Here is a 24,467-nt window from a genome sequence, read left to right on the forward strand (position 1 = left end):
AACTCTTATTCAAAATCATCCTCACATACAAGTAGTAACTGCCTTGTCAGGAGTTCTAAATGCTTCCTCTGCAGTGAGGCCAATGGCCTTTGCAGACACCAGTTTTTCTAGCTTCCCTTCCGTGCCAATGGACTTACCCCAGGGTACTGGCTTGCGTGTGGTGTGAGATTCTTGAAGGCCCACTGGATATTCTGGTGAGAAGCCAGCTGCCTGGTGAATGCAGGGGACTGCTCACAACACAGCCGCAGAATGCCATAGTAGGCAGGCAGCATCCCGCGATTAAAGAGCACCACATCCTGGTCGTCATGGTCAGCTAGGATGTAATTGAAGGCAATGTTCTTGGTCACCACGGGGTTCTGCACAATAAGGCGCACATTCTCAGGGCAGTCAACACAGACATTGTACCAAAAAGAGAGCAGGGCCTGTTTGTTGTGGTTTGTAGCTATGGCAGGCTCAGAAAGCTTTGGCTGGAAAAGGTTCCACAAGTCCATGAAATAGGTAGAAAACATCAGTTTTTCTGTTTTGGAAATCAAACAGTAAGTCATAAAACTAAAATAGGGAACCAGCTTCGTAGTCCCGTGGACAGCAGCATCGACGTAGAGCTTAGCTCGTGACAGCAGCCCAAGAAGCACGTTGTAGACCTGGTGAAGGACGACTGTTGTATCTGGACTGAGGGGGAGGTCTCGAGTTGGGATGTGAAGCGAACGGGTGGATCGGAACATCTGCCGGAATGAATTGCTTGGAATAAGGGACACCAGGAGGTAGGCTGCAGCTGCAAAAGGACCAAAACGAACAAATGAACAAACAGGCCCAACCTTCTCAAGCTGTGAGAAACTGAATTAGTGCTTTCTGTCTAGAGACTGATTTTCAGAGAACCTCACCCTCATTTCTCAGGAGAAATACAATTACATTAGTTCGAAATTATGCTGTAACTCAGCAGAATTTCTGACACACTATTAGCTTAATTCGCAAGTGAATATTTGCAAACATTTGCATTTTGAACATAAAACAAGCAAAACAAATTCCCCATTCCCACTTAACATGCAATTAAACAAACGAACAAATGAAGCCTGTTACGCCTTATTTGTACATAATAAATTAAAAAGCAGAAAATATTTTTTCCCTTCTCTTAACAACTTACAAGTTCTCACTCTAGGGTAGTTGTGAGCCAAAAGAAAGCGTTCAACCCAGTTCTCCATGTTCTGCAACACCCAACTGTGGGCAAGCTTATTTCGAGGAGTCTGCACTGCCAGCCAGTCTAGGCACTGAGAAGGGTTGTACTCAATCACCTAGGAAAAGTGAGGCAAATGGAAACGTCAAGAAACAAGAAGGGATCACACAACCGTCAACCAGTTTTCTTTCTTCTTTTTTGAAGGTGGACAATCCAGCCACTGGACTACTAACGCCTTTCCAGTGGCAAGATCAACAAAACATTGCCAGACATTCTATCCCCTTGTTTATTCCACAAAGGAATATCCGGGAAACATCTGGCCAAGGACAAATCTCTAAATCACTTGATTTCTATGAAAGGGATTAGATCAAAATATAGTACAGGTGCTGCTCTTCATAACATGGTTGTTTGATAGTATTTGTAAGACAGATGTTCCTATGGTTGAGGACAGCAATGGTATATATTATATCACAGCTGGCCTTCCTGCCCACCTCCTTTGTGTCTATTCTATTCCATCAACTCTGGTGGGGCCGGATTGCTTTCCCCTCAGGCTTATTATGGCTCCAGTGGGTACCAATGCACACCAATTAGTATAAAGGGTTTTATTGGTTTTACTGTCAATTTTTACTGGTTTTTAATTGTATTATGCTCAATTGAAATTTTATGTAATATTGTTCTGATTAAGGATTGCTAGTCGTTCTGAGCCTGGCCTCTGCTGAGAAAGAGCAGGTTATAAATCTAATAAATAATAATAATATTAATGTACTCTGGAAACTTCATCTAGTTTTAAACCTGTTAAACTGCAGTTACTTTTCTCTGTAGATATATGACGTTGTGACAGTGCTGAGAATTCTGTCAGATTCAGAGTCTCCTCTCACCAAAAGATAACCACTTACTGATGAGTTTTCTGTCTGTCCCATCACAGTCACAGAATCTATTACATATGGGACCATAGGCACAATTTTTAAAGGCCCTTCAAATGGCTGAGATTATCGTGATTTTTACACAACTGCGGCAACCCTAGTGGGGAATCACTTGCTTGAAAGCACCCCCCCCCCTCTTGAAAGGATTTGATAACTTATTCATACCACCTGCAATCCTTTTGGGTACTGCAGGCTGTGGGTGGCCAAGGTTGGGCCTGAGCAGTACCTAAACAGACAAGCAATGCTTCAATATTAAAAACGCCATACTGAGATACATGTTTTCCTCTTCCTGAAAACTTACAGGACAATGGCCACACCAGGGCTTCCTTCTGACTTATTTGAAGATCTGGAGCAAACTGGCATTACATGCCCCCACTGAAAATTGCCTGCTTTGCTCCAACCATTCTGGGAGGAGACAGTGACGAAGGAAACACACTCTGCCTCTCCAAATCTTGATGCCAGGTGGTCAGAAGCTTTTCATCCCAAGCAATGGATGGCAGCAAATCATTAATTCATCAGCGTTTAACTCAAGGGCCAGCCCCTACAATAACTAATCAAAACTCCTACTTAAATATAATGCAATACACCAGAATAGCAAGAAAACCAACAGGACAAACCATTTTCTAAGCCCCATAAAGGCAATCTCCACCCAGCTGTGCTGGACTACCTGTCAGGAGAGAGGGTAACATCAACTATTTTAAAGTCTCTTTAAGGGATGGGAAAGGCTTGTCCAGCTGAGCCCATTTAACGTTTGAAGCATATATGTTTCTTTGAAGGTTCTTCTCTTTTACTGCAGAGATTCCCAAAAGGGAAAAGAAACTCTGGATCTCCGCTTAAGTTCTACATACTGTACCTCCCATATCCTCTGCAGAATGTAAGATGCAAAGGGAGGCATTCCTGGAGGGCCGCCAGCAAACTCCATAAGCATAGTCAGCAACTTGAAAAAAGGATTGGCTGCCTGCAGTGTTAAAAACAAACATTAAGTTGAATAAGTCAGCAGAAATCATCTGTTGAGGTCCTAGACCAGCTTTAAATCCTGTGTGCTATGTGTGACTATTCAGTAACCATAAAATTTATAGCTATTGTCTGTAGCTAGCACAAAGCACCTCAAGAATTTATTCAGAGCTGTATGCAACTACTGCAGCTGTACTCAGTGAACCCGCTGACCTTGTAAATTCAACTGGCTTGTCCTTTGGATGAAAGCAGGGTTATGCATGTGCACACCCACACAAGGTCAAACAAAGACAGACTGTCATTTATTGCTAGTAAAATGTCTGATACTGCAATAAGGGATGTGACCATGCATGTGTATGAAAGGTGCCCTGTATATAAAGAAGACATGTATACTGCAGAGACCTGAGGAAGTGGGAGGAGTTACACAAAAACTCTGTGCACAAAAGCCAGTACAGTGTAGTGGTTAATGGACAAGGATTGGGGAAACTCAGGTTCAAATCCCCACTCAACCACAGCACTTACTTTCTCTCAGATTAACACTTTGCAATGAATGTTCTCCCTTCCCTTTTTCTGTGTTTACCAGCAATCTTGTGCAGAGTGTTAATTTGAGAGAAAGTAAACTTTGTGGTTGAGTGGGGATTTGAACCTGAAGGAACCCCTTCAACCTGTTCATAGAAAGATCAGTCAATAAATGGGTTAAAGAAATAAAATTATGGACACCCAGCCCTGATACTGGGTGTCCCTAGTTCCACTAACAGGACTCTGTGGTAGAACAATAACCAAGTTAACAATTTGGGGGGGAATCTCTCCCTTCCCCTGGAGCTCCAATGGGAAGGGAGAGATTTCCCCCAAAAGTGGTTCCTGCTAAGTTGGAAAGCCAAGGTTACTGCCTGCGAACCTGAAAATTTGTGTGATGGTCACTGGAGTCTCAGTGCAGAAGAAGGCCATCTGATTTATTTACTTATAAAAATTTTAGGCTGCCTGTGTAGGAACCAAAAAGGGCAAGAGTCCAGTAGCACCTTAAAGACTAACAAAAATATTTTTTGGTAGGGTATGAGCTTTCGTGAGCCACAGCTCACTTCTTCAGATACACGAAAGCTCACGAAAGCTCATACCCTACCAAAAAATATTTTTGTTAGTCTTTAAGGTGCTACTGGACTATTGCCCTTTTTGACTACTGCAAACAGACTAACACTGCTACCCACTGAATTGTGTAGGAACCAGCTCGAGGAAGCTTAAACAATACAAATCATTAAAACAAGCGGCCTCAGTGAAATGGCTCTAACTGTACATCCTTTTGCCAAAGGAAGGATGGGGCTATAAAACAAGTTGGGATTATAAAACAAGCAAAGATAATTTTTCTATGTGGAAGAACGTTTAGTAACTTTGGGGACAAATCAGCAAATATTTTTGTTGATCTAAGTAGTTTACATACCTCAGGAGTCAACTTGGCTATGGAGGTAAAAAGCATGGATACAATCTGCAACAGAAACAAAATCTTAATTTGAGAGGTCAATGATTAGACAACCTTGAATTGGTTTTCCAGTTCAATTCCCAGTGTGAACAGAATCGACAGCAGTAGAGACTTACATGTTCTGCCAGTCTGTTATTGTACCGACAGAGGCTGAAAATAAGATTGCAAGTTTGTCTGATGTTGATTCCATCACGGATATGTTGAAACAAGAAAGGAAACCCCTGGAACAAGCACAAAGATGTTGTTGCAGCAGACATCTTAAAAACACACATTGCAAAACTGTCAGCTATATTTTATTGTAGATGTCCAGGTGTGTTACCTTGCCTCCCGTTAATGCTGCCATGTCATTTTGGGATAAAGTCAAATGCCTAAAATATATAAAATGGAACAAATTCATTTCTACAATCAACAAAAAACAGAGATGCTTTCCTCTTTAACAAATTGGTAAAAGTTAATGCATTGTTAGAAACAATCTAAAATACCATGGGTAGTAGAACGACAATGCTAATATAATAGATTAAGATGTCATTAATTATATATATAAAGAACTAGCATCAGAATGAGTTAGATTCTTTGTCTCCACTGTTCTGCTGGAGGATTTGCTGCTGCACCAAGGGAACAGCACTTCAGGTTCCAGGCCCCCATCTCCCTTTCCTCTCATATAGAGGAAAGGATGTAGATATAGATACCAGAGTTTTCTAATGGAGGTCAGAACGGCAGTTTCTCAGAAGATTTCATTTCACAGCCTACCCTGAGAGCTGTAGTAGTGAGGTAAGCTCCCTGAATTTCCCCTTGTCTTTGTCTCATTTTAACATCCCGTGAAGAAACTATTTAGCAGGATAGTTTTGCTATGAGGTCAGCCCAGCCAGCAGTTATACTAGAACTGTGGAGGGAGAAGCCATCAGCTTACACTTCTGACAGATGGAAGCTTCTCTGCTACCCTTGCCAGAGCTTCCTTCATTAACAACTCTGCTAACTGCACGCAGGCAAAGAACAGAGGCACAAGCATTTGCCTAAGTTTGCTTACATCAAAGCTACACAGTGCCATTTACACATGGTTCAAAGCAAAGGCAAGCAGTGGCGTCACCCCGTAGGGATGCTTCTTACCTCTCTGAGCGAGACTGCTCAACCAGAAGAGCGATAAGAGCAATCATCTTTTCAAGTGCAGCAGGCCTGTACTTCTCTTCCGCTAAAGAAAGAATGTCTTCCTCCTCCTCTTCTTCCTCGCCTTCTTCTTCTGATAACACTTCAACTTGGGGCTGAGTGGGGGGGGGGGGAAGTACACGTAAGTTACTGCTGCCAAAGTCCCTGGGATACCTTCTATATACGACGGGAGGGGACTCTTGGGATCATTTCTGTCAGCTATGAAACATGTAGGCTGAGTTTCTGTTTCCCATCCTGCTGCAAGTACTTAAGCCTGCGCAACAGCCAAGGGGACCTTGGCTCTTGGCTCACAGCCTGTGGTGGTTAGTGAGCTGGCCCAGGGGATCTGGGGTCGGATGTAGTTTGTTCAAATTGCATTTTGGTAAAGCCACTTTGGGTCCCTGAGGAGAAAAAAGCAGGGTAAAAGCACCTAAAAATAAATAAGGGGAGGGGCTGAGGCTTGGTTTGTAGAGCATCTGCTTGGCTTGCAGAAGGTCCCAGGTTCAATCCCCGGCATCTCCAGCTAAAGGGACCAGGCAAGTAGGCGATATAAAAGACCTCTGCCTAAGACCCTGGAGAGCTGCTGCCGGTCTGAGTGGACAATACTGACTTGGATGGACTAAGAGTCTGATTCAGTATATGGCAGCTTCATGTGTTCAAGCTGCCCAGGTCTCTTTTTAAGCCAAAAGGGACTGAATACTCTAGGATGGGGGCTGCCCTTCCCTGAGGTTTGTTCACTATTAACAGCCACCTTGTTGAAGAAGCCCTTTTGAATTTTCAAGGCACCCAGAGCACAGTTTGAGAGAAATATTTTAAAAATTAACACAGTTATTTAAAAAAGTTACATGATGTAGCATAAGGCTAGGGGGAAAATGAAGCATTGCTTGATGTGAACACACGAAGCTGCCTTATACTATAAAAAAACTTAATCCATCAAAGTCAGTATTGTCTACTCGGACTGGGAGCGGCACTCCAGGGTCTCAGGTAGAGGTCTTTTCACATCACCAAGGTGAATGCTCAAGGTTAGTGCAGACTTACGTTTTCAGGTCCTTTGGTGCCCATGTAGAAATGGACCATTGTTGATATAGCCTGCAGCGACAGCAAAAACTGGCTCTGGAAACCAGAGAACATAAGATTTTGTGAGCGATACGCTTACCTCTACCATCCCCAACCACATGCTGCTGAACCAACACAATTGTTGAGAGTACCTCCTCACTCACCTCCTCTTCTCCCATCTTGGCAAATTCATAGAGGAAGGCGAAGTATTCGGTGAGATGTTTACTGTGAGGTTTAACACCGTGCTCCATAATTGACAACAGAGTCTTCACAAAGCGCGTTACGCATGAGCGACTTCCAATATCTTCCACAGGGCCATCCATGTCATCCGAACTGAAAGACATTTCAGCTTCTGTTATTCAGTGCAGAGTTTTAAAATGCAACGGAGACAAGGTGAACTTGGACCAATGTAAAATGATGCTCAGGAATCCTACATTGACAACATGGTACAGTTCTACCACAACAGGATTTTGTATTGTGTGCTTATGTCACACCCTCTGCTACACATTTTCCAGTTTCCTGAATGGGCAGATTGTGACTGTTTATAGTACATCACTATGGTTGCAATTCTATGCGCACTTATCTAAGATTTAAGTCCCAATGAACTCAGTGCGGCTTACTCCCGAGTAAACAAACACAAAATCAGGCTGCGTGGGAAAGAAATTCTTCCAGAAATTACAGTCAGGTTTCACTATTAGCTTTTGTCACACATCAAAATATGACCCAACTCTGAAAACAATAAGATTTAAAAAACGTATGCCAATTAACAAGGAGATTGTTTAGAGTCTCTCATTTCAGCCAGTCTTCTGACCAAAGCAATATAAAAAGAACTAAGGGAAAGCTTGCAATAGAAAGTTCAGAATATTTTTTTCTTAATGGTTAAATAGTTCACCTCCACAAAACCAGTCTCTGAAACAGCCGATGTAATTTTAAAAACTTATTGGGCACAAAATATGTTACCAGTCTTCTATTCCTGGCTGCAGGTAAAGATGAGCATGGACTGGCCTCAATCGCTGAATCACATGAATACACAAGCGCTGGAACATCTGTAAAATATTGAGCCAGAGTCTGATCTCCTCTGAGGATGACACCGAGGAACATTTTTACGTATACTAATTTAATAACAGTCTGTTTTAAAATAAATAATACTGTTAATCAGCAATCTTTTATATGATTTTCATTAAGATTTATAAAACTACAAGCTGCTGAGAGGTCCAGGAGAATCAACTGGGATGAGCTCCCCTAGTAAGTGAAGGTCACCAGTCAGGGAGGATGAAGGCTGTTTCCATCCCAAACCCTGGTCTGAATCCAGACTGAAATGGTTCTAGACAATCCATCTCCTCCAAGACTGCCTGAAGCTACACAGCTGCCACCACCCACTTGAGCACCTTGCCCACAAGTGGATTGTTATCCACTGGGCAGTAGTTGTTTAGATCTGGATCCAGCGATGGTTTTTTTTAGGAGAGGTCTCAAAATCACCTCTTTCAAAGCAGGGGACCAGTGTGGATTAACAGTCATGTGGGTCTTGGGGTGGGGGGGCTGAAGTGAATTAAATCAACCTTATGGCCTCTTCTGTCTGCAGAGGTACGCGGACAGAACAGAGGGTGATTTCACTGTCCTCAGCGCAGCGCTCTGCCCCTGTGGCTGTTAGTTCACGCTGTTAGTTACCCCAAGAATCAGCCTTCCAAAGGTTAGAAAGCACTGCAGGGGGAATATGGGAAATATCAGCAATTCTTGCATCCACTGATCCTTTTATCCAACCCAGTGTCATAAACAACAATACAAGCTTCCAAACTAAAGTAAAAGTTTTGTTATCCAGCACTCATGGGGAACGGGAGTTGCTAGTTAATCAAATGTGCTGGACACACTCATGCTTTTCGCTCTGCCTGCCCCCAACCCGGAAGAATCTGCAGTGACCAAACCCCACATCATTGGGAATTCCATAGTGACAGCCCTCGTTGACCAACAGGACTCTTCCCCTGAAACATCCTACATAGCAGGCAGAAAAGCAAGCCAGCTTCCTGGGAGCACTCTGGCAGAGCTGATTCTCAATAGTTTGAGGCAGGCTGATGGGAGAGGAAGCACCCAAGGATGTTCGTTGGCAGTGCCAACTGTCAGAAGCCCAGCAATGGCTGGAAGCATCAAGATGGCCGCCTGAAGAGGCAGCAGCAGGGCGATGCACCAACCCAAAGATGCAGGGGTACGGTGGCTGAGGGGGAGGAACTTACCCCCTGGACGACGCCAGTTAACCAAGCATTCTGGAAAATCAAGTGCCGAATAACAAACCTTTTACTATGCAATGAAATTATACATATATACCCAGCAGATTCTGTGGTCAGTTTCTCTTACCTGTCTCACAATCTGATTTGGGCATTTTATTAGAATCTGCATAGGCCACCAGTCATCATCAGCCATTCGATCCAGAAACCACTGCAGAAAAAAACATATTAGTCACCCTTTCATCTACACTATATTATCAACCATGATTGCCTTTTCTACCCTACCTTTAATAAAGGCATGGTGTGTTTTATCATCACTAATTAAACAAGACATGTAAAAAACCCAAGAGAAATCCAGTTATTATTTGCCTTACAGGATTCCTGTTGGATTTGTAGTGTAAGTTTTTGTTTCAGTAAGGAACGGATTAATTTCTTGATAAAGCAAAGACATTTTCACAACAGCTTAGTCTTTCCTGTACTCTGAAGGGATGTAATCTACAGTGAAGTAGATAAAAGATCTGAACAGTAGTAGCATCTTTGTCTGATTCCTTTTCTTTGCTGCTCATTTCTGCCTGCATTCTGCAGACTAATATGACAATGCCTGAGACAAAGGAATTCCTGCCTTGGGTCAGGAAATGGGACATAATGGGAATCTAACTGTAAATGAGTAATTAATTATACTAATTTATTGGTAAAGTAACTCATACTAATTTATTGGTAAAGTAACTATACTGAGAAGACATTGAGAAAGCACTGATACTGGGAAGATACTGAGAAGACAAGTAAATGATTCTATCACAATAATATGACATTAATTATCCGTTCTTTTCATACATAGATGCACCACTGTTCAATACTGGAACTTGCTGTGAAAAGTCCTTAATAGTGAAAGGAGGGAATCCAGGATGGGCTACTTCTGCTTGCTTCACAGACAAGACTATGATAATTAGTCAAGTTTTATCTAGCAGAAGGAGAAGCATACTTGAGGGGCTGTCATATAGAGGATGGTGCCGAGTTGTTTTCTGTTGCCCAAGAAGGTCGGACCAGAACCAACAGGTTGAAATTAAATCAAAAGAGTTTCCGTCTAGACATTAGGAAGAATTTTCTAACAGTTAGAGCGGTTCCTCAGTGGAACAGGCTTCCTCGGGAGGTGGTAAGCTCTCCTTCCCTGGAGGTTTTTAAGAAGAGGTTAGATGGCCATCTGTCAGCAATGCTGATTCTGTGACCTTAGGCAGATGAGAGGGAGGGTATCTTGGCCATCTTCTGGTCATTAGGGGATTGGGGGGGAGGTAGTTGTGAATTTCCTGCATTGTGCAGGCGGTTGGACTTGATGACCCTGGTGGTCCCTTCCAACTCTATGATTCTAGGTTCAGGATGCATTTTGCCAAGCAGGGTATGAAACCTTTTAAGTATGAATTTTAAAAGTCTTGCTTTAATCGGCACACTCCTGCCAATGGAGCAAATGGGAGGAGTAACCCATTCTGGACCCCTTGCTTCACAGTCAGAGAACATTTAACATCTGTACCAATGTTAATGCTAATTATGGTTAGCGTCAAAGCAAAGATGGAAACCAGGATTAGAAGAAAATTCTGGTTAATCATGGCTAGTGTTAACACTGGAGCTTATGCAAAACTGCATCACGGTTAATTTCCAAAAGGGATTTGTGCATGAGAGAATGTGGAAAGAATGCAGAAGCTTACAGCACACACAATATCACGGCTGGGAAAACAAAAGTTTTAGATCAATACTGGGCTTAAGTTTTGTGTTAAAATCTCTAAATTTTGTTTCTGTTTTTCTTTCCTCAGGCATTTGCATCTCTAGCTCTGTGTTCTTGAGCCACATGAAGTAAAGGCATTTGTGGAAAGGAGCGTGCGCTTTACTATAATTGCTCCAAGGATGCTTTATTAGCCTCTTCATTTTTGTCTTACCTCACAAGCAGCTTGACTGTTGTTAAACTGCTTGGTTAACAGTTCAATCCACTGAAGCATTGTGGGCTGAAAAGAGAGCAGAAGACTCCAACTGAAGCATAAAATTTGCCAATGCAAACCTAATGAAAATAACCTTGACCTTCCAGTTAAAAAAACCAAAAAGGGCATGTGTTATACAATGCAATAATGATTACACAGCTGTAGTGTTCTTCAATCCATCCTCCAAAATGTTTAAGAACTAGAGAGGGACCTCCTTTTATTTGGAGTTTCTTTTAGTACTCTCCCTGTAATAATGTAGCTTCATTCATATAATAGGGTCATCTGGGACTATTTGGTCTAAAGGTACCACTGAATAGTATATTTGGTTAGCTTCAAATAGAACACCAGGGTCTGCATCTATAGGAACACCAGGGTCTGCATCTATAGGCCTTGGGAAAGAAATGGGATGACAAACCGGTCCATGCCAGTCTGGGAGGTTCTCTAAAAAGCAGTACACCTGAGGCTTGAACCAGTTCATAGTTTAGTTGTGAGATTCCAAACTACCTTGAATAGCCTCATTTCCTATTTATAAACCAAACACAGTTACCTTCATCAATTTTATAACTGTGTCCCAAGTATTATACTCAAAAACTTGCCCTGGTGTACTGCTACTGCTTCTTTTCTACAGTTGCTCCTACCTTGTGGAATGAGCTCCCTGAGGTGGTGAGCTGGAGCTGTTTCCAGGGGCCACAAAGGCCATTTTACTTGTTAACGCTTTAAACAGCATTTATGCTGCAGGCATTGTCTTCAGGAGGGGAGGGGGTAAACAGAGTTTTACTGCACGTTGCATGTTTTTAGTTTTTCGAATTGTGAGCTGCCTTGAATCACAAGGGAAATATTAAATATTTTAAAGATGTAAATAAACAGCATACCTTTTCTTTAGAATGGATAAATGTCTCCAGGACAAAAGAAGTGCTTAACTGTAAGACAATAATTGACAATCACCAAATGTCCTGAACAAACTTTTAAAGATACTGAGCCCAGAAAAAAAATTCTACAATCAAGGAATTCTACCTTGGCTGTCATCAGAGAAACTGCCTTTGGATCTGGTAATGTGCTGGGGATGCTACTGCACAACTGCCACATGAACCTAAAGCCAAATATATACAGTTAAGATACTTAAAATTGATTTTTTAAAAACCAGTTTTAAAAGTAATTCCCAAGCTTACCCAAAATAAGTATGTTCAAAAATATTCTTATCTTGAAGAAACTGCATGTTGTCATGCCATATCCACTGAGGAGAAAAATGCTAGTATTAGAAACGCTTTCAGAGACATAAGCCTGATTTTAGAAATAAAATCACAACCAGGGCCTTAAGAAACCTTCCCATCTTTCCGATTTAAATTTGGCATACTGGTCCAGAGTCAGCTGAATTTTTTTCCTCCTCTTCCTTGCTTCTATGTCCCACCCTTCCCCCCATGTACTTCAGGTTGGTTTTTATGGAGGTTAATCTCATTTCTCAGTCATGAAGCTCACTGGGTGACCTTGGGCAGGCACTTGCTCTAAGGGACCCAAAAGGGGCACTGTGAGAATAAACTTGGGGAAAGGGTATGCTGTTGGGGGCTCTTTGAAGAAAAGGAAGGATCATAATGTAATAAAAATAAACTTTCCCCTACTTCTCGGCTGAATCTGCTAACAGATTATGCTAGAAAATTTGCTGTTATTTTCACCAATGGCCTAACATTCTCTGGTATGTATTTCAGAAATAAAACCGTTCAAATAAAATCAAGATCAATATAATGCTGTCACATACTGATTCAGATCATTTTTCCACCCAGCCCAGTACAGTCCATTCTTACTAGCAGTAGCTCTCCCAGGTTCCGTGGGGTACAGACAGGCCTTTTCCAGCTTTGGTGCCTAATTACATTTTAACCTGTGATGGCAGGGACTGAACCCTGGACCTTCCTGCATACAAACCATGTGCTCTCCCCACTGAATTATAGACCCTTTCCAACTTTTTATCTAAACCACAGTGACAACCTGTTAACACTGCCACGTTTGAATAAACAGACAGCATTGATTAAAAAACCAGAACAGCACAGATTTATTTAGAACATTTTTTTTATTCTGCCTTTCCAGGAGCCTGCCTGGCGGGACAGCTTTAAAACAACAATGATAAAAACAAAACATTTGTGATATTTCAGAAATGCCATTTCCGTTACTGTATATCCAACCCAGCCTTCATCCCTTATTTCATGAAATAAATCCATGTTACAACCCTCCCAGAGATTAGGCCTTTGGGATCTACTGAGCAGAGTTCCGCCTTTCCCCCCCCCTATCAGAATAATGATGTCATCTGAGTGGGAAACGGCCCTTGTGGTGCGTACACTGTACATGGTACAGTGACAACTGGCTAATGCCAGCCAAAATTCATAGCCCCATGGCAATATCAGTCCGCAGGCACTGCCAACTGGTTGCAGCCGTGTGCAGAAAGCAAAATGGATCGTCTATGGTGGTCAACAGGGAACAACTGGCTTGCTGACTGCAGCTTGGGAGCTTGGAGTAGCAATGCCTCATCTCACAAAGTTTTGAAACTGGTCCACAGAGATGCCAAGCAACAGCCCAGATCTGAAAAAGAACCCTTAAAAGCTTCTGGTGGTGTTTAAACACACCTCTGCTTACCTCTAGCAACTCAGATGAAACATCAAATTTATAGTCTCTGCCGTTTTCTTCTTCTGGCTCCATTCGTTTATAGAAGAGCATATACGCACTGTGCGTCTTTAAGGGAAGCAAAAAAAAAACTTCAGTTTCCTTTTGAAATGAAAGAAATTGACTCAGTTGAAGATTTGAGGACAGAACCCAGTACCTTTTCAAAGGAGAAATCCATAAATTTATCTGTGACAGAGTCGTAGGTCTTTGTCTGTCAACAACAAAAGAAGAGAAGAAAAAGGACACATTATGCCTTATTCTACTACTTTCTTGCATATATAATGTAAGTGCAAGGACCAATCCTGTATGCCCATTTATTATAAAAAAAATTAATTTAGGATATTGCCAGATTTTGCATCAGCACATGAATACCTTTGATCATTGGGCTGTAGTTGGTAGAACAGCCAATGGTAAAACTGCATAAAGAGACTTAAAGCTGTTTTTGCCTTCACTTTTACAATGGAATTTAAAAACATATTACTAGTTTTTGCAGTACAATAAAAAATTTAATAGACTGCTGTGCGCAAGACAACAGCTAGTCTAGTCCAGGCAAGATGTGGGTATTTCACTACTGTGAGCTGGAGTCTCCATTTCTGTAGTTATTGGAAGATGAGAAGCAGCAAGAGACACCACACTGCATACAGCTGCCAGAGTGCCCGCCCACCACTGGATTACAACAGCCTAGAACTGTTGACAAATTTATTAAACTTCTCTGCGTATCCGACTCCTTACTGGGAGAATGACATGAAGGAATTGGGCTTTTATAAAGGAGCACAATGTGTTAATCCATAACTGTACAGTTTTAAAAACACACAAAAAATGTACAAAGATTGTGAAACCTTTTGGGACAAAAACACAATTAAAGTTAAATACAAATTATAACTCACTGTCATTTCTCCACCAAAACATTCAGAGGCCAACTGAGCAGAATCAAATGGTTTTACTTCAGCATCATTGAAAAGATACCTGGAAAATTCAAAGATGACATTATTTATTTCATTTCATTTCTAACCTCCTCTACTCCTCAATGGGGATCCAAAGCATCTTACATCATTCTCCCCTCCTCCATTTTATCCTCGCAACAGCCCTGTGAGGTAGGTTAGATAGTGTGTGTGTGACTGGCCCAAGGACACCCAGTGAGCTTCCATGGCAGAGTGGGGATTTGAACCTGGGTATCTCAGATCCTAGTCCAACGATTACACCACACCACACAGATTACATTCAGTCATCATTTGACTTGGAAGTTAATTTACATAAGACCAATTCTGACATCATCAGATGTATTATAGATGCAAGACAGCACGACCCTTGATCTTGCTGTGATATTACAGTGAGGAGAACAACATGCGCCAACAACACCCACCATCATCTTTTAAATAAGGTGCAATGTTACTTTAAATTTTAACCAAATATGATAAAAGCCAAGGAAGAACAGGTGTCTCACATACTACTAAAAGCTGGTAACTAAATTTGAAACACAGACTAAAAACCAACTATGATTTACTTCAGTCAAAGGTAAATCATGGCTTTGCTGAACAGGGACATTCTCATGGCTCTATGTGGTCCCCCTTCCCCTCAAGCTTGTTGCCCCTTCCATGTTGTTTTTTGGTAACCATACAATGCTGCAATTTCCAAACTGGCAAACAATTATAAACACCTTTCCTCCAAAGGTTTGCAAATTATAGTTTGGAAATCAGGAGTAAACATAGTTTGCCAATTACCGTATATACTCGGGTATAAGCCGACCCGAGTATAAGCCGACCCCCCAAATTTGAGGCCAGAAAAGGGAATTTCCTATTGACCCGCGTATAAGCCGAGGGTCAATAAGAAATTCCCTTTACCGGCAATGCTGCGCTCTAAAATGGCGGCCGCCATTTTAGAGCGCAGGGCCCCTGCCCCAGGTCGCCCTTCCGCCGGCCTCTGGGCCCTCCCAACCCACCCCAACCTACCCCAACCCACCCCAACCCACCCCGACCCCAGTGCCATCCAAGGGGGGGAGGGGGAAGAGCCCCTGAACCCCCTACTTACCTGAAGGGGTGGCGAATCGGCGGCGGCGGCGGTGCGGCCTTCCTGGGCTGGCAGGAGGCCCCTCCCGGCCGGAGGAAGGCGTCCAGGCACGCGGCCGGCAGCGGCGCGGCCGGCGGGGGCCTCCTGCCTGCACAGGCAGGCCCCTCCCGGCCAGGGAAAGGCGGCCAGGCGCGCGGCCGGCGGGGGCCTCCTGCCTGCGCAGGCAGGCCCCTCCCGGCCAGGGAAAGGCGGCCAGGCACGCGGCCGGCATGGCGCGGCCGGCGGGGGCCTCCTGCCTGCGCAGGCAGGCCCCTCCCGGCCAGGGAAAGGCGGCCGGCGTGGCGCGGCCGGCGTGGGCCTCCGCAAGGCCCCTCCCGGCCAGAAGAAGGCAGCCAGGCGCGTGGCCAGCGGCGGCGCGGCCGGCGGGGGCCTCCTGCCTGCGCAGGAAGGCCCCTCCCGGCCAGAGGAAGGCGGCTGGGCCCGGCGGCGTCGGTGATGGAGGTAAGTTCCCCCCTCCCTCCTCCCCCCTCCCCTACCGTATTGACCCGCGTATAAGCCAAGTTCGGCTTTTTCAGCCCTTTTTTTGGGCTGAAAAACTCGGCTTATACGCGAGTATATACGGTATGGGAATATGGTATATTATGGGAAGCAAAAACCCAAAGCCAAGGAGAAGGAGCAAATGCAAGAGCCAACATCCAACCACCAGTCCACAGTACGGCACTGCAAATGATCTGAGCAACATGTTCCGTTTTAGATTGCACCAGTGAATAATGTACCATCAATATGAGAACTGTTAAGTTATTTGCTACTCACCACTTGTTGTTTTTGTAAGCATGAGGGTTAACAATATCTCTGATGAAACTATAGTAGTGTCCTCCATCTGCTGTTCCTGTATGTACTGTTACGCCTATCAAATCATACTCATAACTCTTGGCCTCCTTTAAACTGTCGCCATCATCCTTGAAACCTTAAAAAATTATTGCAATATCTTAGCAACTCGCTCTTTTCGTCTTTTGAACAAACCCTGCAAAATTATCTACAACTTTTTCTTTAAATGGAGGGATCAAATTAGGACATATTTTCTACATACAACACTGAGCAGGTGCACCCCTTGCAGAAGGGATAGGAGGAGGGGGGGGGCAGCAGAGGAGGTCTCCTAAACATTGCCCAGTGCACATAAGGAAGGGAAGGAATGGTGAAGTAGAAGACTGGACCACCTCTTCATTCAGTATTTTTCCAACAATGAAAAAAAAGCGCCAAACAATCCTTCCATGGGGAAACTAAAGATGCATTATTAGTTCCTAAAAGCTGTAAAAAGTATGTGCCTATGATGTTTCCACAGTTTTTATATGCATTCTTTGATAACAGGAAATACAGAAACAGTGTCAGCCAAATGCATCAAGAAGACTTGGCAGAACTGGGAATGTTGGTTGAAAAGGTTTGTCTTGAGTCCAACAAAAATCACATACCTTCCTTCCTGTCATTCTTTCCCATTAGGAAATCTTCAGTGTAAGGAGTCATGTCCAGCCGTAATGGAAACGAGAAGTGTGTGTTGACCTTCTCCTTCATCATAGTGACCATGTTAAAGGTGTATCTCATTGTGTTGAAGCTTAAGATGCGAGGCAATTTCTTAAAACATGCCCTAGAGACAAAACCATAATGTCCATTATGCATACTGTTTAAAAAGTGGTGTTTTTTTTTTTACAGTATTACACCCTTTTAGCACAAATACTCTGTTTAGACTGCTAATACTAATGGCACATTGAAGGAAGCGTATACCGGAATTAAATGTTAATGACAAAAAAGGGCCTGACAATTGTTTCCTGTCAATCTTACCTTTTTTCAGCCCGTACTTTCTTCCCACAGTGAGAACATGTATACATGTTGTCACCTTCCAGGGTATCTTTGATAGTAACTTCATCAAGAGATTCCTATATATGTATATATGAAAGACATAAGACATGGGAAAAAGCTGTTTAAACATTACTTGTGTGACTGTCTTGCCTCCTTAGATTAACATCATGGGGCCATCTACAGGCAGTTGGCCTGTGAACTGCCCACCTGTCAACCACCAGGGCAAGGGCATTTTCAGTGGCTGCCCCCTCTCTCTGAGTCGCAAAGCTGCATACAAATTAAAACTAAAAATCCACAACAATAAAGCCATGGGAAAATACCGGAGACAGAACAAAACTTCATTATCCACTATCAAAAGCTCTTGTGAAGAACTCTGTATTACTCAGCTTCCTAGAAGTTAGGAGGACGGCTGCACTCATAAGAACTTTCAGAAGGCTGTTCCCTAGAACAGGAGCTGCCAAAGAAAAGGCCTATAACTCATCTGCAGCTGACTTACTTGCCAGAGCAAGGGGACAAACAAGAGAACTTCTGGGATGATCCAAGTAGCTGCTTTATACCAAGTCAGATTATTGGCCTATCTAGCTCAATGCCACCTTGATTTGCAGCAGCTTTCTGGGCTCTGAGATAGAGGAAGGCCTTCCCACTGCCTGCAATCTTTTAACTGAAGATGGCAAGGACTGAACCAGGGACTTATGTAAGGACGACATGTATGTGTTCAACCACTGAACGCATCGCACCCCCCTCCCCAAGAAGGCAACCCCATGTTTAACAGTATTAATTCAACATGCCGCATTTCAGAGGTTCCCTTGGTGATGTTCTCTGGTGGCGTATACATGACTGGGGAGGTTCATCAGAGCCTTGAAATGATTGCTGGCATGCTATTACTCACATAAATATTCTTCATGTCTGCTACTTGGCATCTCACTGTGTAGAACTCTTCAGCAGTCTGGCTGACATGCTCACAGTCCTAAATGGCAACAGAAGAAAAAAATGGTTGAAGGATTCAGTCAATTTAATCTCATACTTCCAAAGAGGCCAGCTTTACAACAGAAAATGGGCACAGAAGAGAAAGTCAACTCACCAAAGAAACAACATTGTTTGTGATAACACCTCCAAACAAGCTTTTCACTGTGTTCTTCTGTGGATGAATGAATTATTTCAGTCAATTTGCAGAAAAACAAAAGTGTTCTGAAACTCACTTTTGCATCCTGACTGAAAACTTACCAATTCTGGAGACATTTCTTCAATTTTTGTTATCAGATCCGTAAAGAATTCAGTCATGTCTTTTTGTTCACCAGTATTAAGCGGCTGTTTATCCATGGTGTAGGTTTTACAGAATGGCCTTGGATTGTACGCTTTGCATTCACTTTCCTGCAGAGGCAAGAAGACAGAACCAGGCAAAAGAAACAAATTGTTAAAACCTAGCATGAAATCCACACTAACAAACCTCCATAATTATTTCGGGTAGTATATTCTGTACTTAGAGGTAGACTGTTAACACATCGAAAACAAAGATATCTGAAAAACTGGAAAGAGCCATTTGGAACTAAACATTTGTATTCTGAAGCTTTGTGAGAACTGTGAGAAATGAGGGCATTATTCAACACATGCATGGGTTACTGCTTCTAAACAAATTAACATGCTATGCTCCTCATCCATGGATAGATGAGCTCTGTCTTAAAAATGGGGTTCTGCTTTATTCCTTTTGGTCTTGCTGAGTCTTTTTGCCACACCAAGTCTTCTAAGGGGACTTCAGGCCTTAGCTCTGTTCTATATGAAGCCATGGTAAACTTGCTGTTGTTGTTATAAAATAAACTTTAAAAGGTTTTTTTTTAAAAAAAATGGAACATCCTTTCCACTAATTACTACTTGCCTTTGTAAAATCCCCACCTCCCTACAATGGGTAGCACAGAAGCCAGCACAAGCCTGTTCCTGCTGTAATTTATGCATTTACCTCATTTACAATGTGCTTTTCTTGCATAGACTCAAGGTGGAAGCCTCTTCCTCCCCACATGCTGATTCACTCAACTGACTCAGCAGGATCCACAGCTGCTTCTGTCTAGTAGCAGAGCAGGGGAAGAGTTCTCAGCATGCCCGGGAGGGGAGGTCCCAATCCTGATTCTAGAACTCAGTGCTACTGCACCACAGAGCATACAGACTACTCAACAAGTTCAGGTGTGGAGAAAGTTATGTTTTCAGAAGGACTACTCCAAACTTACCATTAGATGAGTAAACATTTTCTGAAGTTCTAAGAGGGTGGTCTTGTGCTTCATATCCTCAGAATACTTAGAGAAAACACAGGATTAGAGCATGTCACAATTTATCTGAATTAAAAATGTAAAAGGTAAAGACAGCCCCCTGTGCAAGCACCAGGTCATTACTGACCCATGGGGTGACATCACATCATGACGTTTACCATGCAGAACTGTGTTTATGGGGTGATTTGCCATTGCCTTCCTCAGTCTTCTATACTTTATCCCCAGCAAACTGGGTACTCATTTTACCAACCTCAGAAGAATAGAAGGCTGAGTCAAACTTGAGCCAGCTACCTGAAACCGACTTCTGTTGAAATCGAACTTAGGTCGTGAGCAGAGCTTTGACGGCAGTACTGCAGTTTACCACTCTGCACCACGGTGCTCCTTATCTGAATTAAACAGCCGCTTAATACTGGTTTCTTCAAGAAAAGTCAAATTTAAGCTTAAGAATAAACTCAGCGAGCACAATTATTCCACAAGCCTCATATTATCAAACAAATAGCTTATTTTCTGGGGCTACAGTGGCAAATGGAAAGTCCACAACTGTCGCTAGCGATTCATTCTGTACAACCTATTGCCTTAGAAAAAGCTCTCTGCACCTGACTACTTATATTTAAAACATGCTCACAGTCAACACAAAGGGTTTGTACCTTTGCAGTAAAGATGGCTTGCCTGGCTTCTGGTATCATATACAGTTGCTGAATGGTTGATGCCAAGTAACAAGTTGCTCCAAGGTTGGTCAGACCCACAAACCTGCATTCGGCTCTGACATCATCATGTGGCCAATAATCCCACTTGTAAGGTGCATGGGAAGCTGTCACAATGAAAGGAATTATATTAACACAGGACTGAAAATAATTAAGCACTTGGTTGCATGTGACGAGTAAGAATTTTCTCTGGGTGTGTGTAAAGCGCCATCATGTCACAGTTGACTTATAGTGACCCTGGGTGGGGTTTTCAAGGCAAGTGATTAAGCAGAGATGGTCTGCCATTGCCTTCCTCTGCAAAGTAAACTATTTTAATTGAGAAATACCGCTTTACCAACAAAAGGCCAAAAAAAAAAAACGTTCTTACACTGCATGTGTTGTGCCATAACCCAGTTGTGGAGCAGCCTGTAGTTCTCTACGGAGCCCTTCACCATTTCTACTAACAAGTCATAAGCAGCAGCCCTTGAAGAATGAGACTTGCACTTTGGTTGTTGGCGATCTTTCAGGCTTGGCAGCAAGAACAGTAGATTGAAGATGTCTCTTAGGAACTCCTACAAAAGAAGAAGATCTAACAGTTTACACCAACAACAAGATGGGGTGGTACACAGAAAGTTATATACAGAATCATCCCACAGGAATGGCTTTAGTGGCACTTGTAGATGACCTTCATATCCAGATGGATATGGGGAATGCAATTCCTGCTACTTGTTAGATCTTTTGGCTATTGACACCATGGATGTAGGATACCTATAAACGCCTTCCCCTGAATGTCTAAACCAGGCCTGTAGTGATTATTTGCTTCACCTTGTTTAAAAAACGAGTACCACAGATCTGACTTATGACATTCGAAACTACCACTATTAGCAGTATATCTGTTTTAACAAATGTCTTTTCTTACATTTCTACCTAAATAAGAACAACTCGCCAATTAGACCAAAAGTCCATCTACTCAAGCATCCTGATACACTGTAGCTGAACAAGTCTCTTAAAAGCAAAGTGTCAGTAAGAGTAATATAAACCGAAGATTCAAGCAGGACAGGGTGTCAACATTCTTTGTATGGTCTCTTTCAGGTGCTCGATAGTTACCTGCCCTTCTCGGGAAAATTTAAAAGGTGGTTTGTGTTTAACAACGCTAGTTGCCAGACGCAGAAGACCTGTCAGGCCATCATCTTCTATGTTACCATCTTGATGGTCAAGAATTTCTCTGCTGCAAAAGACAAACCGTGTATCTGTCAACTACTGTAAGTATGTCTCCTCTTGTGTCAACAATGTAAAAAACCTCCAAGTTTTATAGTAAATTAATGCAATTAAAAAGCATACCTTCTAATGCAGTCAGCTAAATGTCTTGCCAAGGCATCCAAATCAACCAATGTCGTCTAATTTAAAAATAAAATGAAAATATGCATGTAGCTGCTATGAGAGGATTTGAGCATCACAGTATTTTATTTATTTTATTAGATTTATATCCCATTACCCTACCCAGGCAGGGCTCAGGGTGGGCTCAGGTACAGAAGGCAAATATGTAAACTCAGTATGTCTAATAAATATGTACAATTGTAGTATCAAAATAGGTATTCCCATTCGTTTAAAATAAAGCTTATAGGCTAGTATCCAAACAGCCTCTTCAGGTACATAAAAATTCCTGGGTATGCCTCATGGACTTGCTCTCTGTTCCTTTTGAATGACGACTTTAAAACTGTTGCTTTTGTTAAAATGAATGGGGTGACATTTGTTGCCAATGTATTCTGCAACTCTTGTGATTTCTTATGTTCACTTTCTAAGCTTTTTCAAGGGCAGATTCATATTTCCCCATTTTGCAGAAGACCTGTACATAGTCACATGCTCCAGGTGACTATGGGGAGGCTTTTGGGAACTTGAACACAATTAAACACAATTGGTTCTTCCAGACTGTCAATATGCCTCAAATGATTAATACAATAACGTGGGTTAGGAAAGCTAGTATATGTTATTTTTTTACCTAATAACTTCATTGGATTTATTTGCAATGCAATTATCTCATGTTAGAGAGATAAAGAAAACAGGGTCCCTGCCCATTTTCATGTGAGAAGACCTGGTATCTCTAACGGCTTGAAGAAGTTTTAAGAGCACCAAACATTTTGTTTTTCAAACGTCTATGAAACTTACAGCAAGAAAAGAGAAGCACCCTCTTTTTCTCTTCACCCCTCCCCAGAAAAGGCAGGGGGAATTTCTCTGGCATGAGGTGAGCCTCAGACAGCTTTGAAAAGCAGAGAAATGTTACCCTGCTTTCAAAACTTCTCAGCTCAGCCCAAGACAGAAGGATTGCTCTTCCCCAGACCACAGAGAAAAGTGAAGGAGTCTTTCTCTCGAGTTAGAAAACATTTTCCCCCCTTTTCCACCTTCAAGAAACTCCACCCTCAGATTTGAAGTGATAAATGGCTCATTAACAGAGTTGGCAGCCAGCCCCACGTTTTTCTAAACAGCAGGGGTTTTGATTAAGCATAGTTAAATTTGGGGCAGTCTGACCCCTATGCCAGAAGAGCAAAGTTACATTCCAGCTTGAGTGGAGCCCCACTAGATCCTATCCCTGCATTAATCAATGAATAAAATGTCCACGATGATCACTTTGCACAAAACAAAACACCATTTACTGCAATATCCATTTACACCTTACCTGACTAGCATCTTTTACATGTATGTTATCTATTAGTTTGCACAGCAACCAGAAATATTCCTTACAGCCAGGCTGTAAGATGGGTTCTTCTTCATAATCTTCTATCTGAGAAAAGAAATCATCATTTTTTCACACATATTCATAAAAACATGCATATTATGAATGGGCTAAACTTCTGATGGATCGGGCATTTCATTTTACAGCTGCTTTCTCCCAGGCAGGGTTGGCACATTTTTAGCACAGATTGCTGCCCAACTCCCCTCTGAGCCTTCAGAGAGCTGGTAACCACTGTAGGGGCCTCCTTCTTGCCTCTGTCCACCCAAGATGTATGTTTGTGATGGGTGCCCCTGTACCTATCGCCTGCCTACTTCATTTGCATGGTTCTATCTGTGGAACCAAGCAAGACGAACAACCTGGGCAGGATACTCTCCTCTACCAATGCAGAATGAACATGAAATTATTTTTTCTTAGTAATATCATGTGCTTACATGACAAGTATCAGCACCTGAAACTTTGCTTTATAACCTGGTGTACTTTTCCTGAATCATCCCTTCAAAGAAGGATGAAAAGAAAAGCATAATCTCACCACCCACATAGACCCCACCCACATCTTCTCCACACATCTAACAGTATATCAGCACAATGTGTGAGCCAGGGCAGAGGAGAAGATGCAGTCTTCTCCACTGGTGCAGAAGGGAGGAGGGAGTCCCCTCTGACCACCAAAAAGGGTATGCTGATATAGTGCCTGCATACACAAAAATCACAGGGGACAAGGACCATAGCACAAAGATTAGGTGAGATTCCATGAAAAAGCTGGGTAGATCCACCACAATGATGTCTCCCCCAACATTCACCTGTGACACTACAAATCCGGTTGCCAGTATGTGAGCCAGATACGAATTAACAGCACACAGGAAGTTACAAAGGCAGAGCATAGCGCAAAGCACAGGTACTGCTTTTTCATTATTCAGCGGACAGATAACCCAACTCATGTGGTCTTTAATTTATGTTCTAATCAAGATGCATAAACAACTTGGACACTTGGAAAATGGGGTCAGAGAAAAGCTTGCACGTTACCTAAGAAACTATTTGCCCTTTCCTAAAGAAGCAGGACTCCACATTTGAGAATTGTGAGTCTATGAAAGTTTCATTAAAAGTGTTCTCTCTTTTATTTGCAGCTGTTATGCAAATGCCTTTGTTGGTTTACCTTGATAGGTTTCAATGCCTGAGCATCAGGCAGAAACTTCAGCAACGTTGAGGCAGCCAGCAGCAGAAACGATCTGTTTATTGATTCTCCCCCATCCAAACCAGACAGCGATAATTTGTACAAACCATTACAGGACTCGTGACGGACTGCAGTCTGAAATGAAGGAATAAAACAGAATTAATTTAAATGAAAGCCAATTTAATTTTCCTCTGGTGTATTTATACACTG

At 42.5% G+C, this 24,467-nt stretch overlaps 1 protein-coding gene across 1 annotated transcript in view; it reads right to left on the reverse strand.

Annotated features, from left to right (window-relative positions):
- USP34 (ubiquitin specific peptidase 34) overlaps window positions 1-24,467 on the reverse strand; it is a 112,536-nt gene that overhangs the window by 14,387 nt on the left and 73,682 nt on the right. Inside the window, exons 38-68 of the mRNA XM_056853854.1 lie at window positions 24,240-24,392; window positions 23,033-23,137; window positions 21,700-21,755; window positions 21,466-21,586; window positions 20,747-20,930; window positions 20,323-20,486; window positions 19,637-19,702; window positions 18,642-18,788; window positions 18,499-18,555; window positions 18,307-18,384; window positions 17,400-17,494; window positions 17,033-17,205; window positions 16,377-16,530; window positions 14,444-14,522; window positions 13,714-13,767; window positions 13,530-13,625; window positions 12,077-12,141; window positions 11,922-11,997; window positions 11,780-11,827; window positions 10,869-10,934; window positions 9,071-9,151; window positions 7,682-7,767; window positions 6,886-7,054; window positions 6,704-6,778; window positions 5,630-5,781; window positions 4,842-4,890; window positions 4,639-4,743; window positions 4,484-4,528; window positions 2,948-3,052; window positions 1,142-1,289; window positions 138-772 (exon numbers count right to left, since the gene is read on the reverse strand). Of these exons, the coding sequence (XP_056709832.1) occupies window positions 138-772; window positions 1,142-1,289; window positions 2,948-3,052; window positions 4,484-4,528; window positions 4,639-4,743; window positions 4,842-4,890; window positions 5,630-5,781; window positions 6,704-6,778; window positions 6,886-7,054; window positions 7,682-7,767; window positions 9,071-9,151; window positions 10,869-10,934; window positions 11,780-11,827; window positions 11,922-11,997; window positions 12,077-12,141; window positions 13,530-13,625; window positions 13,714-13,767; window positions 14,444-14,522; window positions 16,377-16,530; window positions 17,033-17,205; window positions 17,400-17,494; window positions 18,307-18,384; window positions 18,499-18,555; window positions 18,642-18,788; window positions 19,637-19,702; window positions 20,323-20,486; window positions 20,747-20,930; window positions 21,466-21,586; window positions 21,700-21,755; window positions 23,033-23,137; window positions 24,240-24,392 (3,687 nt within the window). The remainder of the gene's footprint in view (window positions 1-137; window positions 773-1,141; window positions 1,290-2,947; window positions 3,053-4,483; window positions 4,529-4,638; window positions 4,744-4,841; window positions 4,891-5,629; window positions 5,782-6,703; window positions 6,779-6,885; window positions 7,055-7,681; window positions 7,768-9,070; window positions 9,152-10,868; window positions 10,935-11,779; window positions 11,828-11,921; window positions 11,998-12,076; window positions 12,142-13,529; window positions 13,626-13,713; window positions 13,768-14,443; window positions 14,523-16,376; window positions 16,531-17,032; window positions 17,206-17,399; window positions 17,495-18,306; window positions 18,385-18,498; window positions 18,556-18,641; window positions 18,789-19,636; window positions 19,703-20,322; window positions 20,487-20,746; window positions 20,931-21,465; window positions 21,587-21,699; window positions 21,756-23,032; window positions 23,138-24,239; window positions 24,393-24,467) is intronic.

The sequence above is a fragment of the Euleptes europaea genome, chromosome 7 (genome assembly GCF_029931775.1).
Source record: "Euleptes europaea isolate rEulEur1 chromosome 7, rEulEur1.hap1, whole genome shotgun sequence".
Taxonomy (NCBI): Eukaryota; Metazoa; Chordata; class Lepidosauria; order Squamata; family Sphaerodactylidae; genus Euleptes; species Euleptes europaea.